Source organism: Cutaneotrichosporon oleaginosum (genome assembly GCF_008065305.1).
Source record: "Cutaneotrichosporon oleaginosum strain ATCC 20508 chromosome Unknown ATCC20508_contig03, whole genome shotgun sequence".
In the NCBI taxonomy this organism is placed as follows: Eukaryota; Fungi; Basidiomycota; class Tremellomycetes; order Trichosporonales; family Trichosporonaceae; genus Cutaneotrichosporon; species Cutaneotrichosporon oleaginosum.
Window position 1 is genome coordinate 252,594 of NW_027072172.1, and position 15,821 is coordinate 268,414.

General features: G+C 61.1%; 4 protein-coding genes across 4 annotated transcripts; 1 reads left to right on the plus strand and 3 right to left on the minus strand.

Moving 5' to 3' along the window:
- Positions 1-2,687: 2,687 nt before the first annotated feature.
- COLE_03284 (uncharacterized protein) lies at positions 2,688-3,659 on the minus strand (the record flags this gene model as incomplete). Its single annotated transcript, XM_018423494.2, has 1 exon — positions 2,688-3,659. The coding sequence occupies one exon, from the start codon at positions 3,657-3,659 to the stop codon at positions 2,688-2,690; it is 972 nt and encodes a 323-aa protein (XP_018278075.1).
- A 267-nt stretch (positions 3,660-3,926) lies between these two features.
- Positions 3,927-4,172, minus strand: COLE_03285 (uncharacterized protein; the record flags this gene model as incomplete). The annotated part of the gene is made up of 1 exon (XM_018423495.2): positions 3,927-4,172. One exon carries the CDS (start codon positions 4,170-4,172, stop codon positions 3,927-3,929), a length of 246 nt encoding a protein of 81 aa, XP_018278076.1.
- Positions 4,173-5,861: 1,689 nt separating this feature from the next.
- Positions 5,862-6,838, plus strand: COLE_03286 (uncharacterized protein; the record flags this gene model as incomplete). The annotated part of the gene is made up of 3 exons (XM_018425439.1): positions 5,862-6,085; positions 6,116-6,185; positions 6,464-6,838. The coding sequence occupies 3 exons, from the start codon at positions 5,862-5,864 to the stop codon at positions 6,836-6,838; spliced, it is 669 nt and encodes a 222-aa protein (XP_018278077.1).
- Positions 6,839-7,681: 843 nt separating this feature from the next.
- On the minus strand, positions 7,682-9,932 carry COLE_03287 (uncharacterized protein; the record flags this gene model as incomplete). Its single annotated transcript, XM_018419369.2, has 5 exons — positions 7,682-9,237; positions 9,293-9,372; positions 9,411-9,639; positions 9,702-9,827; positions 9,884-9,932. The coding sequence occupies 5 exons, from the start codon at positions 9,930-9,932 to the stop codon at positions 7,682-7,684; spliced, it is 2,040 nt and encodes a 679-aa protein (XP_018278078.1).
- Positions 9,933-15,821: the final 5,889 nt, after the last annotated feature.

Genomic DNA, 15,821 nt, shown 5'->3' on the forward strand with positions numbered 1-15,821 from the left:
GTGGTAGTGGACTTTTTCCAAAAGCTTACGGCGCGCGCAAGACGTTGGGGAAGATTGGCCGCTGGCGCTGGCGCTGCTTGTCGAGTCGTCAGAGTCAGTGCCGCTGCTTGCACTGTCGAAAGAGCGAGGGGTCGGCGTCGAGTCGCCAGAGCAAGATGAATGCTCAGAGTCGGAGGAGCGAAGAGGGGAAGGATGGATGGGAGAGAATGGTTGGGCTGAACGCGTGGATGGGGTGGGTGCAGGCGCCGGGGGCAAAGAGGCTGATCGCGAGAGATGCCCAGAGTGGTGGTGATTATACACACTTGTATTGGGGAACACGCCGTTCCTAGTCATTCTTTCTAATTAATTTGATTTGCGCGAGTTCACAATTAGGGCTGCTGCTGCGCAGGGGCTATTGAAGGGGGGGGGCTATAGGAAACCGAGGCTAAGGGTCTGAGTGGGGAGCGCGTGGCTTTCGAGGCGCGTCTTCCCCATTCCTTTGGGGCGCAATTAACGACCCTGAATGATCCCCCGACTGATGGGCAGATTGTCAGGATGGGACGAGACGAGATTAGGAAATTTGCTAATGTCGCGAGGCTGTGAGCGTGTGAGCGTTGCAGTGGCGGTTGGGATGGTGATGGTGGCGAAAGAGCAACCCGTATGCATGGGAGCGCTGCGTGCATTTATGCAACGACCCCGGCGACTCGGCGACCGCTTGTGTATCGAGGCATACTGTATAGTCATGCCACCATGGCAGCGCGGCTCGCTATGGCGTATGGCGTCAGCCGCGCAACGAGGAGGGTGGATGGAACGATGGCCACCTTCAGGATCAAGACACACGCAGGGACCTCGGCCTGACGAGTTGCTGGCCTGCCGCTTGACCCGCCGCTTGGCCCGCCGCCGCCCGCCCGATTGATGAGTCAAGGCTCTCAATTAGTTTGCACATGCACTGCACCCATATCCGCCTCACCGGATCACTTGTGGGTTTGGGCGGGAACATGGGCCATGGGCCGTGAGCCGACGTGCAGTGGCGGCGGACCTCGCCTCGTACGAGGGACCACTCGAACTCGGATGCTTGGCTTGTCGCCGGGCCAGGAACGGCGTCTCGCCCTGCGAAACCCCTTCCCCCACAAATCCCCTGATCTCCTGTGCCTCTGCAAGAGAAGGCCTTGGCGTCGCCACCGCCTCCGTCGTTGTCATCGACCTCGACTCCACAACCTTGGGCGTCATGATACTGTGCACCTCATGTTCTCCTCATCTCATCATCATCCTCATCATCATCACCCCCACCACCATGCACCCCCCGCTTCCATCATCGCAGGCGTTTGGAACATGGCGAACATTCTGCCGTAAGGTGCCTAGATGGTGCAACATGGTACAATCTCATATCCCATGTATCGCTGCAGACACCGACCCGGCGTCCGCCAGCAGTCAGCCACAGCGTCGCTTGACTACGCCTCCGTGTCCTCTTGGCTCTGTAGCTTCCGCCGATATCGGCCACCGGGTGCCTCCTCCAGCTGCCTCCTGCTGCCTCCTGCCAAATGCCCGGAGCTGCAATGTATGCCAAACTCGCCGCACGAGTCGGTCCAGCCTGTTTCTCGCGGTCTTGGCTGCTCACATTCTATGCCTCGCGGCCGTTGCCAGGGAGATAACTCGGTGCGGCCCTATGCCGAGCCGCCGATTGTCCAGCGATCCTGCGATCCTGCGATCCTGCGATCCACTCCGCATCCGCTGACCTTTGCTGACTATAACTATGACGCTGGCGATAGACTCACTCGCCGGATCCCCCGTCAATACGAATTGCGGTTTCTCTGTTGAACCAGATTTTGCCGCGACAGCTCGACGAGGTGACTGCAAGCTCAACTCCAAGCTCACCATCACCGATGTCGATAGGTAGGAAAGCTCACCCCGCCACGGTCCCGGGTACATCAGTGGCATGAGCTAGATCCCATCTAGAGGTCCGTGGTCGATCGTCGATCGATGCCGTGGATCCGAACACCCCACTCTGGACTCGGGATCTCGAGATGACGCTCGCCGAGGGCCTGAGGGCCTGAGGGCATGAGGGAAGAACTGAACAGCCTGCCTCGCTGATCCCCGGGTCAGACTTCAGATGTACATGCCATACTGCCGCTCTCCCTGCGGTCAGAGTTTTATGCGTATATGCGTACGGGTCGACACGAAGGAGATGCGGCGGATCCTGCTTGCGCCGATCTATGTTTAGCGCCGATCCGTTTCTCATCAATCTTCCTTAGCTGCCTCGTTATATCAGTCGGTAGATTAAATGACTCTTAATGTGGACTTTGTCCGGTTGATCATTCGGTCGTGGGTTCGAGCCCCACACGAGGCTTATCTTTTGCCGATTTTAACCTTAGGGTTCCGTCGTTTGCGTCCTTGCACAGCTGTTGGCGTCACTCTCTCGGTCGTGTCTGTGCCATGCTCGTTAGGATACCGTGCAGGCTCCCGGCGAGTCACGGGGATCCAGAGCCCCTCCTCCTCGCAAGTCAGGCGTCGACCGCATGACCCATTATCAGCGGATCAACTGCTGTCGAGGTGGTATCCACTTCCCTCTCGCACTCGCCCTCGTCAGACTCGCCACGCTGTAACAGTACATGCATCATCTCTACCACATCAGCGATCTACTCCCAGGGGAAAGCCTTCGAGGCCTTGGCGCCCGTGTATCCAGCCAGGCGTGAGACCCCAAAGCCCAATCACTGAGACGCCTGGTACTCGTGGATCTCGTCCTTGGTGCGACCACGCATGAAGGGCGGCTCCGTGCCCTTGTAGTAGATGTCGGTCCAGAACTCGTGAAGACCAGGCATGGGCGACTTCTTGGCCTCTTCAACCGCCTCGTTGACAGTGTCCTTGGCGCGCTTGTCGATCGCCTTGAGGTCGTCCTCAGACGCCACTCCCCAGTCGAGGATGTAACGCTTGAGGCCGGCGATGGGGTCGTGTGCGCTGCGCATCTGCTGCACCTCGTCACGCGTGCGGTACGTCGTGCCGGGGTCGGACATCGAGTGGCCACCGTAGCGGTACGTCACGAACTCGATGAGGAGCGGGCCCTTGCCCGAAACAGTCCAGTCCTTGGCCCACTCGCACGCCTTCTTGACGGCAAGCACGTCCATTCCGTTGACCTCGATACCGGGGATCTTGTCGCCACGAGTGAAGTACGACGTGTTCTGCGACGACCGCTCCGCCGACGTGCCCATGCCGTACTTGTTGTTCTCGCAGACGAAGACGCATGGGATGTTCCACAGCTTGGCCATGTTGAACGCCTCAAACACCTGGCCCTGGTTCGACGCACCGTCACCGTACAGCGCAAATGTCACCTGCGGCTTCTTGAGGTACTTCTGCGCAAAGGCAATGCCCGCGCCCAGAGGCACCTGGGCACCGACGATACCGTTGCCGCCAAAGAAGGAAGGCGTGAAGATGTGCATCGAGCCGCCCTTGCCGTGCGACATGCCCGCCTCGCGGCCCATAAGCTCGGCCAACACGCCCTTGATCGTACCCCCGCGCAGCACGGCAAAGGTGTGGCATCGGTAAGAGGTGATGACCTTGTCCTCGGGCGTGATCGCGTGCTCCATGCCGATCGACACGGCCTCCTGTCCGATAGCAAGGTGGCAGAAGCCGCGGATCAGCTTCTGCTTGTACAACGCGTCGGCGGCCTGCTCCATGCGGCGCATGGTGGTCTGAGATCAGCTCTGAGCTCGAGGAGTGTCAACGCCCTCGGTCCGATGGCCGAGGTCGTCGCACGTGCACGCCACGGCGTCGCCACTCACCATCTGGTCGTACATCTGGATGAGCTCGTCCTTGTTGGTCTCAACAAAGGCCTCAGGCGGGTCGCAGAGGTAGCCCTGGAAGGTGTCCTCGTGAAGGCGGATCTTGAACTGGCTGTCAGCTCTCAATCAAGCCTCCGAAGACTTACGTCCTGGTGACCCTTCTCTGGGACATCATCGTGCGGCACCGACTTGTCCGCTGCCGTCTGTACGTAGCGGGCGAGCGTTGCGACGCGGGGCTGAAGTCAGTGGAGTGTTCGTTGTGACTGGGCAAGGTTTGCTGTTCATCGCGAGGCCGACGCAATCTCGAGGGCAACTGCCGGCGGCAATGGCGGCCAATGGGTGCGGGGCGATGCTGTGGCATGCATTGAGACTCACGAGGGCGCGCGGGGCGCGGGCTGCGCGGAGTGCTGTGAGCATCACGCTGGAGAGAGAGAGGAGAGGTGTGATGGAGAGTGGGTAGGAGAGAGTGATGGCGATGTGGTTGAAGAGGAGAGGATTGATTGTGCACGCCGAGTGCTGGGGGGGTGACGATGTGCGGTGGGCGTGGGGGGTGAGGGAAGGGGGGCAAATTGCGGCACGGGCGACGGGCGACCGTCAACTGCCGCTTGGGTGGAATTGGTCGTCATTTGCTTCCTTCCCTCACCCCACACTGTATTGAACGGGGTGAGCGGCACGTGGGGTCCGCCTTGCATTCCACATGGTGAGTGACTCCCCACCTCTCCGCTTTTTATTTTGAATACTTTATATTAATTAATCCGGCCATTGCCGCCCACTAGCCGCGGCCCGGACGCGCCGGCGGGGACCCGGTGGAGGGAGCGAGTTTCCAATCTCTCGTGTCCTCCGATGTGATCGTCAAACGAACTCTGCTTCATGTCTCTTGTCCAACTGCCCAACTGCCCAACTGCCCAACTGCCCAACTGCCCAACTGCCCAACTGCCCAACTGCCCAACCGAACACTCGACTTTTATGCCCACCAGTGCCGCTGAGACCACTGAGGCCACCGAGCCACTGATGACACTAAACTGCTGAACTCATTGAGTAGATCACATCAAGGAATCGCCCCAGATCGCAGGTTCAGCTCCCGCTCGAGGTCCAAGCGCCACCCTGGCGCACCATGCACCCAAGGCATCGTTGACAAGCTCGTACCGCTCAGCGGCTTGGCTACAATGCGCACGAGGCGTGGCGCACGCACCGCTCTCGACCCTCTTCCGTCCCACTCGGCATCGCTCGCGCTTCATCGCACCCCACGTCCATGCCACCCGTGTGCCACCCGTGCCATCCATGCCGCCCATGCCTGCACCTGCTCGTTTCGTCGTTGTCAGTGCACACCACGCAGTCGGTGCGAACGCCGAAAGCGTCACTCGCACTGAGGCCGTGAGCAGCAGCTGAACAGTGACAGAGTGAAAGGGCGGCGTCCAACACGCCCATGCCTGCCATGCATCCCATACACCCCATACACCCCATGTCCCATGCACGCGACGCACCAGTTGCGTGCACCGAAGGCCGTGGCCGTGCGCACAATCTATACAGGAGAAGCAGGGTGGCGGCATCGGACAAAACTGCCATCACTCCCGTCACCTCTTACGACCCCAGGCCGGCCAAGGCCCACGCCGTTCAGAGAGCCGGGAAGCGGGGGCGGTGTGATCAATCGTTGTCCACTGTTCATCGTCCATCACCCTTCGCCCATTACATTGCGCTATCTTGTCGGCGTCTGCCGGCTGCTCGACACTCACGCCCCTTCATCTGCTGCCGACTCGACACGTACACCGCTATCGGCAGTGCACTGACAGCTTCCGCGAGTCACCCACCCAGTCACACTCTCACTCTGCGCCGCCGCGTCAGTTGCCTCACCCTCCGCCACCCCCTCGCTCGCACGAGAGTCGCCACCGCATCCCGCCCAGCGCCTCCTTTCTTCGCAGACTCCGTGGCTTGTCCTCGCTCTCTCGCTCCATCTCGCTCTCATCGACACTATCTCACCCAAGATTTAAGCACCGGCAACGTCCTCCGTCCCACTGTCCCGACCCCTCCCCTCCTGACCAGCACACGCGCATAAGAGCGCCTTCGATGCTCTGCTGCCCCCCGTTCTTCTTTCCCTACAGCTACGACATGCGCTTTCCGCCCCACTGCCCCTACGGCTACCCGTACGGCTATCCGTACGGCCAAACGACCTGCCACACCACAGCAGTAACCGACTACTATCCGACGACGATCAATCTCCAGGCCGAGGATGCCGACTACGCGCGCGCGTTCACTGAATCGATAACGCACCCGTGGGGAGCGTGGCCCTCGCCCGCAGACCTTGCGACCATCGACCACCTCACCTCCCAGCCGTACGTCGCCCGCCGCAGCACTGACCCCAGCGAACGCTGCGCGGCAGTCGTCGCCGTCCTCAAGGAGCGTCTCGGCACCGGCGGGGAATGTGCCGCTCGGGTGAGTCATGATCTACGATCTACGGGCCGGTGCACGGGATGGGAGGCATGGGCGGCGAACTTGGCATCTCTGTGCGCCTTTTGCGCAGCCCTCATCAATCTCACCTCCACTTTCCTTGCGCCCTTCATCTTCCTCACCCTGTATACACATCGAGTCGCTGAGAAGCATAACATCTCTCGCCAGCCCTTGCGCCCCCTGCGTATCAATTATTTATCTTCCTCCACAGCGCGTCGTCCGCGTCCTCCCACTGACCTCTTCAGTGCCGACACTGACGCCAGGCCCTCAAACTCATCCCGGCGATGCCGTTCTCCGTGCTCGCCGACCTCGGCGGCGAGATCACCAAGATCGCGGACGGCTCGCGCTGGGCGGACTGGGACACGCGCGCGCACGCCGCCTTCTTCCTCCCCCAAATCGCCGAGGCCAAGCAAGACCGCGAAGACGAAAGCACCAAGCGCAAGTGGGAAGCGTGGCAGAGCATGTACGGCCGCAGCCGCGCCGCGTGGCTGCCGCCCCCCGACGACAGCGCGTTCGCATACCCCAAGTGGCCGGACGTCGAGTGTCCGAAAGAGCCCGAGGGGTGGCGCTACCTCCTCGTCCCCGCGCCGGCGATGCGCCACTTTGAGAGCGGCGGGGTGTATCCGTGGCATCGCTGATCGCGCGCTGCCCGTCCGGCGTCCGAGCGGACTACACTCAGAGATAGGATGATGTATACTAGGTTGTTGAGTATTGCGTTTTCATGGCCGCGCGCGCTGTGCACTTTCCAAGTCTTGAAGCAATCGTCGGGGAAAGGGCGAATGCTACCGAAGTGTGGCGTCCATCATGTCCGACAATCTGTCCTCTGTCCTCGATCAGCCACAGCCATTTTGCAACTGTGACCTCGCCGCCCGGCACGCTGCGGTTGGTATTCCCTCTCCGCGCTCCAGACGGTCACTCCAATAAACGGACCATCCGTGTCCTCTTCCATGGCACCTGTCCTCTTCCATGGCATCTGTCCTCGTCCATGGCACCTGTCCTCTTCCATGGTGTCCTCTATGGCACATTGCCCTTGTCCGTCGCACACCTCGTCCAGCTACGAGTTCTCACATCCATCGTGATCATCCACTCCACCTCCCCTCCTCCACACTCTCACCCCCACCACCGATCGCTCATCTAAGCGAGCACCCTCCGCTCTCTCGGCCTGTCTCTCCACCGTCACGTAACTCACCGTCACCAGGCGACCCAGGCGCACCGCTCAATCATACTCCATCACGACCCAGACCGCCGGGTGGGGGCCTAGGAACCAGAGTTTGAAGCTTGAGCCGCGAGCCAGGAACTGGCACGGCGGCACGAGGCACCAGGACGTTCCGGCATGTGCCTCACGCCAGACGCCAGGGTGAAGCCATCTGCCGTGAGCACCAAGATATCGATCCGGCTGTATGCGCTCGAAAAGATACATATGCGGAGTGTCGAAGCCGCGGGCTACAGATATACATGGCGGCGCGTTATGCTGATCGTGCTTAGTCGACGAGGTGGCCGAGACCCATGCGGCCCGTGGGCTTGGCGTCGGGCGTGCCCGGCCGCTCGGAGCGGTACGAGTGCGAGCGGCGCGAGTCTTGGCTCCAGCCGGATCCGGGGCGCGACGCGTCGTCCCGCTCGCGCGGGTCGCGGTACGCCCCGAGCGTGGGGGGCGCGTCGACGCGCGACGACATGGACGGCAGGCGCTGCGGCGGGGGCGGGCGGTGCGCGTGGTGGTATTGGTGCTCGCGGGGGACGGGCGCCGTCGTGGGTCTATGCCGGTCGATAGGCGGCTGGTGGGCCGGCACGATCGAGCCTGCACTGCGAGGCGGGTGGTCATACTCGGGCCCCCGGTAGTAGGGGTCCCGGGGGTCGAGGCCGCGCGGAGGGTGGTCCAGCCGGGGGTCTCCGCGGGGGTCCATGCGCGGGTCCGCGCGTGGGTCAAAGCGCGGGTGAGCGCGAGGATCGACACGGGGATCAGCACGGGGGTCCACGCGAGGATCGCGAGGGTCGACGCGATGGTCGACGCGCGGGTCACGAGGGTCAAGGCGGGGGTCGACGCGGGGGTCGTAGCGTGGATCCGCTCGCGGGTCGACGCGGTGGTCGCGCATCTCGAGCGCATACATCTCGCGCGGGTCGCGATAATCGCGCGGCGGCAGCTCGCGATGATCGCGCGGAGGCAGTTCCCGGGGGTCGCGAGGAGGAAGGTCGCGAGGGTCGCGAGGGTCGCGAGGGGGCATGTCGCGCGGGTCGTGGGGTGGTAAATCGCGAGGAGGCACGCTCAGCTCCCGAGGATCCCCGCGAGGAACCGACATTTCGCGTGGGTCCCGGGGAACAGACATCTCGCGGGGGTCTCGGGGAACAGACATCTCTCGAGGGTCGCGCATTTCCCGGGGGTCGCGCATCTCACGGGGGTCGCGCATTTCCTCGCGGGGATCGCGGTGGCGAGGAGGGGTTTCGCGCGGGTCACGGTCGGCCCAGCGAGGGTCGTATGGCGCAGCATTCGGCGGAGGTGGTCCGGGCGGGTAATTACCGTAAGCTGCGTCAGGAGGGTAGCCAGGAGGGAGGGAATGACGGCCGCCCTGCCTCTGGTAGCCTTGCGGGTAGTTTGGCGGCGGGTACGCCGAGTACGAAGGACCGGGATACGCGCTGGGCGGAGGAGGAGGCGCGCCCGGGGGCATATGGTGTGGAGGGGGAGGTGGACCCCCGGATGATCCAGGCCTGTATCCATCGAATGCGGGCGGAGGAGGCGGGGGCGGCATGGGACCACCACCTCCGCCGTGGCCGTACTGGTTATAGTAACCACCGTTAGGAGGGGGAGGGTAACTCGCGTACGGAGGATCGTGGGGATAGCGTGGACCTTCAAGTCCGAGGTGGCCGTAGGCAGGCTGGCTTCCCGGGCGATGGCGCTTCTGGTTGTACGGGTCCTCGTCATCCGACATTCCTGCACTCTTTGGCCGTTTGCCGCCAGGCTTGTTTCGCCCTGCGGGGCGTGGGTCTTTACGAACACGGATCTTCAGGCCCTGCTCCGCGAACACTCTGGAGAGCTCTGTCGCCTCTGCGCCAAGGTCAGCAAACCGATTTCAAGAGTATTGGGGACGTATGTAACGTACTCTGCATGCCTGGGAACTTCTTGGCCGAATAGACCGAGAAGGTTTGAGTGTGAACCGTCGTGCAATAATATACTTCTTGGCTAGGGAATGTCAGCTTGTACCTGCAAAGTATACCCACTCGACGATCTCGAATAGCGTGAGCTTGAGCTTGTACCTCCCCTCCTTGCGTACACCCAGGTCGGGAAAGACAAAGAATGCAGCGTCCTTGTTGTCGATGTCTTTGAGGTGGTAGAGGGAGGAAACGGGGGTGCCCGTGAGGAAACGAGTGCGACCATCGTCAATGACGTGCAATTCAGAGTCTTGATCGTCGCCGCCCACGAGGCATGCAAAGAGGAAGTAGTATGGGTCTGGAGGATGTTAGACAGGGTGCGTACCACCTTGGTTGGGAGCGTGAGGGCCGCCGACTCACTCTGCATATACAGCTGTCCGTTGCTTCTGCCCTTGCCGTCATTGCCCAAGGGCGTAATCTCCTCGCCCTTGTCCGTCTTGACTTTGAGCTGGATGATAGGGGTGGGGTCGACGGGCCTGCGATCCGCTGTCTGTGAGAAGACTTCCTGGAAGCATATGCTGTGTGGCCCGAAGGCGACTTACACTTCTCTCCGACGCCACACATGCGGGCCTGCTGTGGCTCTTGACGCATGATCAATTCGTATTGACTGTTTCGATGCGGAAGCGAGAGAATCAGAGAAGGTGATGATGGAAGCAATATGGGAATGTCGATCAAGGGGTGGCAGTGTCAGCATGATTCTCGGATGCGCCTCCCAAACTCGTCATTCGCAGCAGCGCCCTGGCGTCTGGTGTGTCGCGTGTGTGTGTTGTCTGGGCGTATCCCCGGGGCCGGGGGAGAGGAGGGGCCAAGACATTTGTTGTACACGTCCACTCTGGTCACACTAGCACACCGGGGCTGCAAATGGACCCATGATCTCCAGCATCCGCAATGATGCCCATCATGACGTCGGAACATGATATCTCTCCACTCGATCCACACTCGCAACAACTCACATGTTTTTGCGCCCCTCACGCTTCTGCGTGACCGGAACATATTCGTACGCGTAGTCGACGCTCTCGACCCATTTGTTGTCGGCGCTTCCACTCCCGCTGCCGCCGCTCTTGCTGGGCTGCTTGCCCTTGTCAACGGGCTCGGCAGGACTTGACCCTGCGCTCGAGCTGATACTCCCCCGCTTCTCCTTGGACGTGGGCGATGCGCGGTCGACGGGGGACCGTGCCGCAGGCGACGTTGGTTGCCTTCGGGATGCAGGCTGAGTGGGCTGAGCACGACGGGGGATAGTATGATGGTCGCCATCGCGGTCACGTTCGCGTTCACGATCCATGTCGGCGGGACGTGACCGAGGGGATGCTTGGGATGGAGGGGGGCGAAGAGCGACAGACATGATGAAAGAGGGGGGGAGGGAATGGAATTGAGTGTGTTAGTTGAGTTATAATTCGGTGGCTTGTTATAACTGCGGGTTGTCAGCAAAGGAGTGAAACGACATGACGAGCGGCGTCGAGGCGATGCGTTGGGTAGAGGCGTGGGAGTTTGAGGTGCACGCGCGTATGTGTGTGTGTGTGTGTGTGTGCCACCCCAGATGAGTGGTGCGGGAAGGGGGGGGGGAAAGAAGAGCACCAGAGTCCCGCGCTCCCATGCGTAGTTGTGCGCGCGGATGGAAGTGCGCGTGTGGACAACGGTGGAGTCAAGTGCAAGCTAGCACAGGCCGTCTGATCTTGGCCCGGATCCCCTTAACCTAAAGGTGACCGAAAAGAGACCAGCGGGGAGAGACCATCAAGCATGATTGTCGATTGTCGAGGTCAAGAGTCCGCGACGCGCGCAGCAGATCAATGCCCAAATCCCGGGAGGGCACGGAAGAGAGACAAACTTACAGAGTCACCGATTCGGCAGTACGTCACTCTAATGAGTTGCCGGAGTCGAGTTGCGCAACCAGTGCACAGACTATACTGGTGAGTGAGAGAGAGCAATGGTATGTTGTTGATGATGGTCTTTGAGAAAGGAGTATGATTTGAGGCCGTGGTGGTGCCAAGTGCTGTGGCAAGGTGGGATGGAGGATGGGAGGGGGGGAGAGGGGAGAGGGAGGCCAGGAGGGGGAAATAAGGTATTGAGTGGGGAATGCGCTGTTGAGGGTAGGATCGGTGGGATCCAGTGGTTCTAGAGTCGTGCCGACGCCTTGCAGGGGTTAAACGGGTCAACTGGGATTGGATTGGGATTGGGTTTGGGTTTGGGTGGATCGTGTGGTTTGGTACTGTGCCGCCGAGGCGTTGGGTGCGTCAGTGTGTCAGGTTGAAGGGGTGGAGTGTGGTGGTGGCGCGAGAGACCCAGAAGCGTGAGCTTGTGTGCAGGGGACTAGCAGTGTGGTGCAAAGGCGGGGCTTGAGAGTGCGATAGCGTTCTGGGCGGTTGTGGATGACGGTGGTGGGTGGGGCGTGGGGTTATATGGCTGGAGAGTAGTGGTGAGGTGTAATAGGTGTTGTTTGTTTGAGGTGTGGGCGAGTGAGAGAGCGAAAGGTGAGAGAGATAGAGAGAGAGAGAGAGATAGAGAGAGAGAGAGAGAGAAATGAAAGAAGAAGGGAGAGAATGGATGTGTGTAAAGATGAGTGTGTAGTCTGGGTGTAGACGGGAAGCCGGGGGCAGAGAGAGGAGGAGGAGGAGGGCGACGAGAGGATGGGGATGGGAGGATGACAAGAGACGAGACGACGAGAACTGTCGAAGAGTCGATTGAGAGGTACCATCTAGATCTTGGTGCGGCGGCGGCGGCGGCTGCGGCTGTTGACGCTACACAGCGGAACACTCGAGAGAATCCAAGGGACCAGGGGCAGGCAACACACCAAGGGCTTCATCCAGCTCCCAAAAAAGGCCCCAAACCAAGGCGAGTTACCTCAGGGTTCTTCCTTCAACCCGGTCGGGCCAAAGAACACACACACACACACACACGGGGCGCAAGGGCGCAAGGGCGCAAGGGGGATGCGCGCAACACCGAAGGGAGCCGCTGGGTGCGCGCTGGAAGAAGCGAGAGAGGGGGGCAAGGGGGGGAAGGACAGCGGAAGTTGGTCCGAGAGCTACCGTTCAGGGGGATCGTAGGGAATGGGCGGACCAAAGTGGATCAAGCAAAAGAGGGGATTCAGGAGATTCAACAGAGGTTTGCTAGGCACCGTCAGGGAGAATCAGCCGAGAGAGACGGAGAGCAACCTCCGAACCTCCGACAAGGATACATCCACTCTTCAGGGCCTGAGCCGGGACACTCCATTGCTAATGGCCTAACGAAAAACCTATTGAAGGCTATTAGAATTGATTCCACCAGAACAACGGGGCTATTCGATTCCGGTTAAGCTCAATGCATTGTGCAGGAAGCAGACAGGGTCTCGAGGCTGAGAATAAAATAGAGTTCAAGTAAACGTGATGCAAGTCTGGGCCCTTGCGCCCCTCCTCTGTTCTCTCGTCGTCTACCTTCTGCCAAAGCCCCCCTAGCCCCTGCCCCCTGGCCCCCTGGCCAAGTGTTTGCCGTGGAAACCTGGAAACCTCTCTCTCTTTCTCTCTTTTCTCCTGCGTGGAATGAATCTATCCATCCCATAGCTCCGCCATTGCTTCATAGCTCCTCGTCTCGCTCCATTCATCCTCTGTCATGCCTCATCAGCCTCAGCCCCAGCATAGTCATGGTCCATGACACAGACACAGGGCTCCACTCACCTCACTCTGCAGGACACACCGTGCACCCACCCACATCGTGACAGGCCCCGAACCATGCGAACCACGACCCAGGGAGTCGGCAAGGCTGTCCACGCGTTCCAGCCACCAGCCGAGTCTCTTTCGGGCCCAACGCTTTTCACATGCACTCGGCGGCTGGAACAGCTCAAAGCAAAAAGCTCTGCAGCCGTGCGCGCCATGCGTGCGTCTCCTCCTCTGTGCCTTGTCCACCTGCCGAGCGGCCTGCGACTCATCCCCACCCACATCCCCCTTGCTTCCTAACGTTATATAACATGAAGGCAGAAGTGTACCATGCCCTACGGGAGTCCCGGCCAAGGGGAAGCGCCGGTGGCGACTCTCAAGCTCCCAAGCTCCCAAGCAGTCCCAGATCTAACGTTAAGCAGGCCATACCCAGGGCCGTGGCACCCGGTCGCGTGGCTGAAGGGCAAAGCTTATTCCAACATCCCATGTCCCTGCCCCGTGTCCCAAAAACTCGCAAAACTTTACTTCTACGGGTCCCCGTCGACTTCGGGCCCGGAGGGAGACCTGGCCTCTGGGTGAAGCGAGCGGCTCCCAGATCTCAGACCCAGCACCCGTCACCACCCCCCTGACTTGCCGCACTTTATTGCCTCTCGCCTTTCTCCATCCCACCATGCCCACCCTGCCCACCTCGAGCAAACGTGGGCTCAGGGGATTCGGCCATGCCGCCCAGGGCAAAACGATCGTCGAAACGATCTGCGGTGCGCGCCGCTCCTGGAACCAGACCCTGCCAGTTTACTCGTTGCCGTCATGCTGGATCCCCGGGTTCCCCTCCCACTTCAAGTATCGGATCCGACGTGCAACCTACCAAGTAGCTCTTCCACATCGACCATGCTGGCCATATGGCCATTAGGCCATTAGGCCACCTGCAGCGCCAGCTTGCGCAAATACTCGGCCATGTGGACCATGAGGAGGAATGTCTCGCTTCGCATCTGCGATTCGTGTAACAGTGTCCAACGCACCATTCTGGGCCGCACCACTCGATCACGCCGCGGGTAACCACGAGCCCAGCGCGTTCCTAGCAGTCGAGAATCCAAGCTACAAAGTGCCAGGGCGGCATCCGCGTCCCCCCGCCCCAAAAGATCAAGTTGATCTGTGCCTCTCGGCATGCGGGCAGCGGGGGGCGGGGGGGGGGGGGCCGACACTCTGGACGAGCCGGGCAAGCTCGAGCGTCGCTGAAACGCGAGTAGGCGTCGCACTCCTTATCTCCCACCACACCCTTTCATGCATGTCCCTTCCCCTTGTCCTGCGACCGCAGGCGATCAAGCCCCCCGGCGACCCGGAGCTCTCACGAGACACTGGACCTCGACGCGGGCCAGTCTCATACTGCTCGGTCCGCGGCAAGCACAAGGTTCAGTGTCCCGGGAGTCTGGCACGCTGGCACGGCACGGGTTTTGGGACCGAGTTGATCACCATGTGTGTGTGAGCCAAAAGCATTGTGCTCTTGGTGCATGTACTGTATTCTGCATGCCATTCCCACGCATTCCACGTTCGTCGCGCGAGCATCCAGTCGCTGGCGAGGTCCAAACCCATAACCTCTTGCGCCTACCACTGCGGTCCCCCACCCCACGCCCATTTCTTCCACGATCGGTATTGCGACTGTGCGTTACATATCCGGGGCTGTGCACACTGGCAATCGCCGGGCGTTGTCGACTGCCACACTACAGACACACATACAGACTTGTACTTGAAACCGCTGCGCTCCCGGGATGAATACCCCAGGGCGGCGCGACGCCACGGATGGTCAGCAGTGGATTAACGCTGCTGTGCCCTGCGCCCTGCGCCCTGCGCCCCACGACGCCCCATACCTTCCGCCCACGGAAGCCAGGCACGGCACAAGCCCTCAGGACATTCCGTGCCTGCTACCATTCGTCGGTGGCGGCGCTGAGTTTAAGATTCACTCGCCCCGCTAACTGGTGCCTGCATGCCCTGGGGCAGAACGGCCAGAAGGCCACAAGGCCACAAGGGCAACGAGGGCAGAATACAAACAATCCCGCAAATTGGAGCATCCAGCATCCAGATCATGCCCAGCGCCTCGCGTCCCCGGCGCCCAGTCTCATGATTGCTCTTTCTCCTCCTCACTCCCACCCGAGTCCATCCCACCGCCATGCCCAAACTCTAATCTCTCGTGCCATCTCCAACATCATCGGATGAATTCCGCCCTCCCGCCCCGCTAGGCCGCAAGTACTGGGTCAGGGCCAGGGTTTGGGCACACTCGCTCTGGATTTGTTTCGTCTGCAACTTTCAAGTGCAGTGCGGAGTGCGGGTGCGGGCCACGTGTCGGCCGCTCACGCGTCCACGTGGTTTCGGCGACGCTACACGGAGAGTCTTGCAGCACGCCTACGCCCACACCCACGCCTACGCCGATGCCGCCTCGCCCTCGGCTCGCAGTGATGGGGTACATCGCGCTTCCTCCTCGCAACAACACCAGGCTGACCTTACGCTTACTACCGGGCACAACCGCTCTCTCAGCGGAGGTTGCTGATCACTGAGCGCTCGCTGGCCACTGATCGCCAAGCTCTTGCCAACCTTCTCAACTGCCATGTCGATCCTCGCCCACGCTCAAAATCACGCTCACCCACCCAGGCACACGTTCACCCAGGTCCACCCACCCGGATATTCCGCAGGATGTCCGCGACATCCGTGCAGCGGACGTGGCGGCCGCTCAATCTCCGCACTAATGTGGCACTCGTCGAGCGAGATAGACGAGCGCGCGTGCGCGGCCATCGCCGCGCGCCCGCCGCCGCGTTTATCGCCGGCCGCGGCTGCGGTCTGGCAGTGCTACGCGGACATAGGC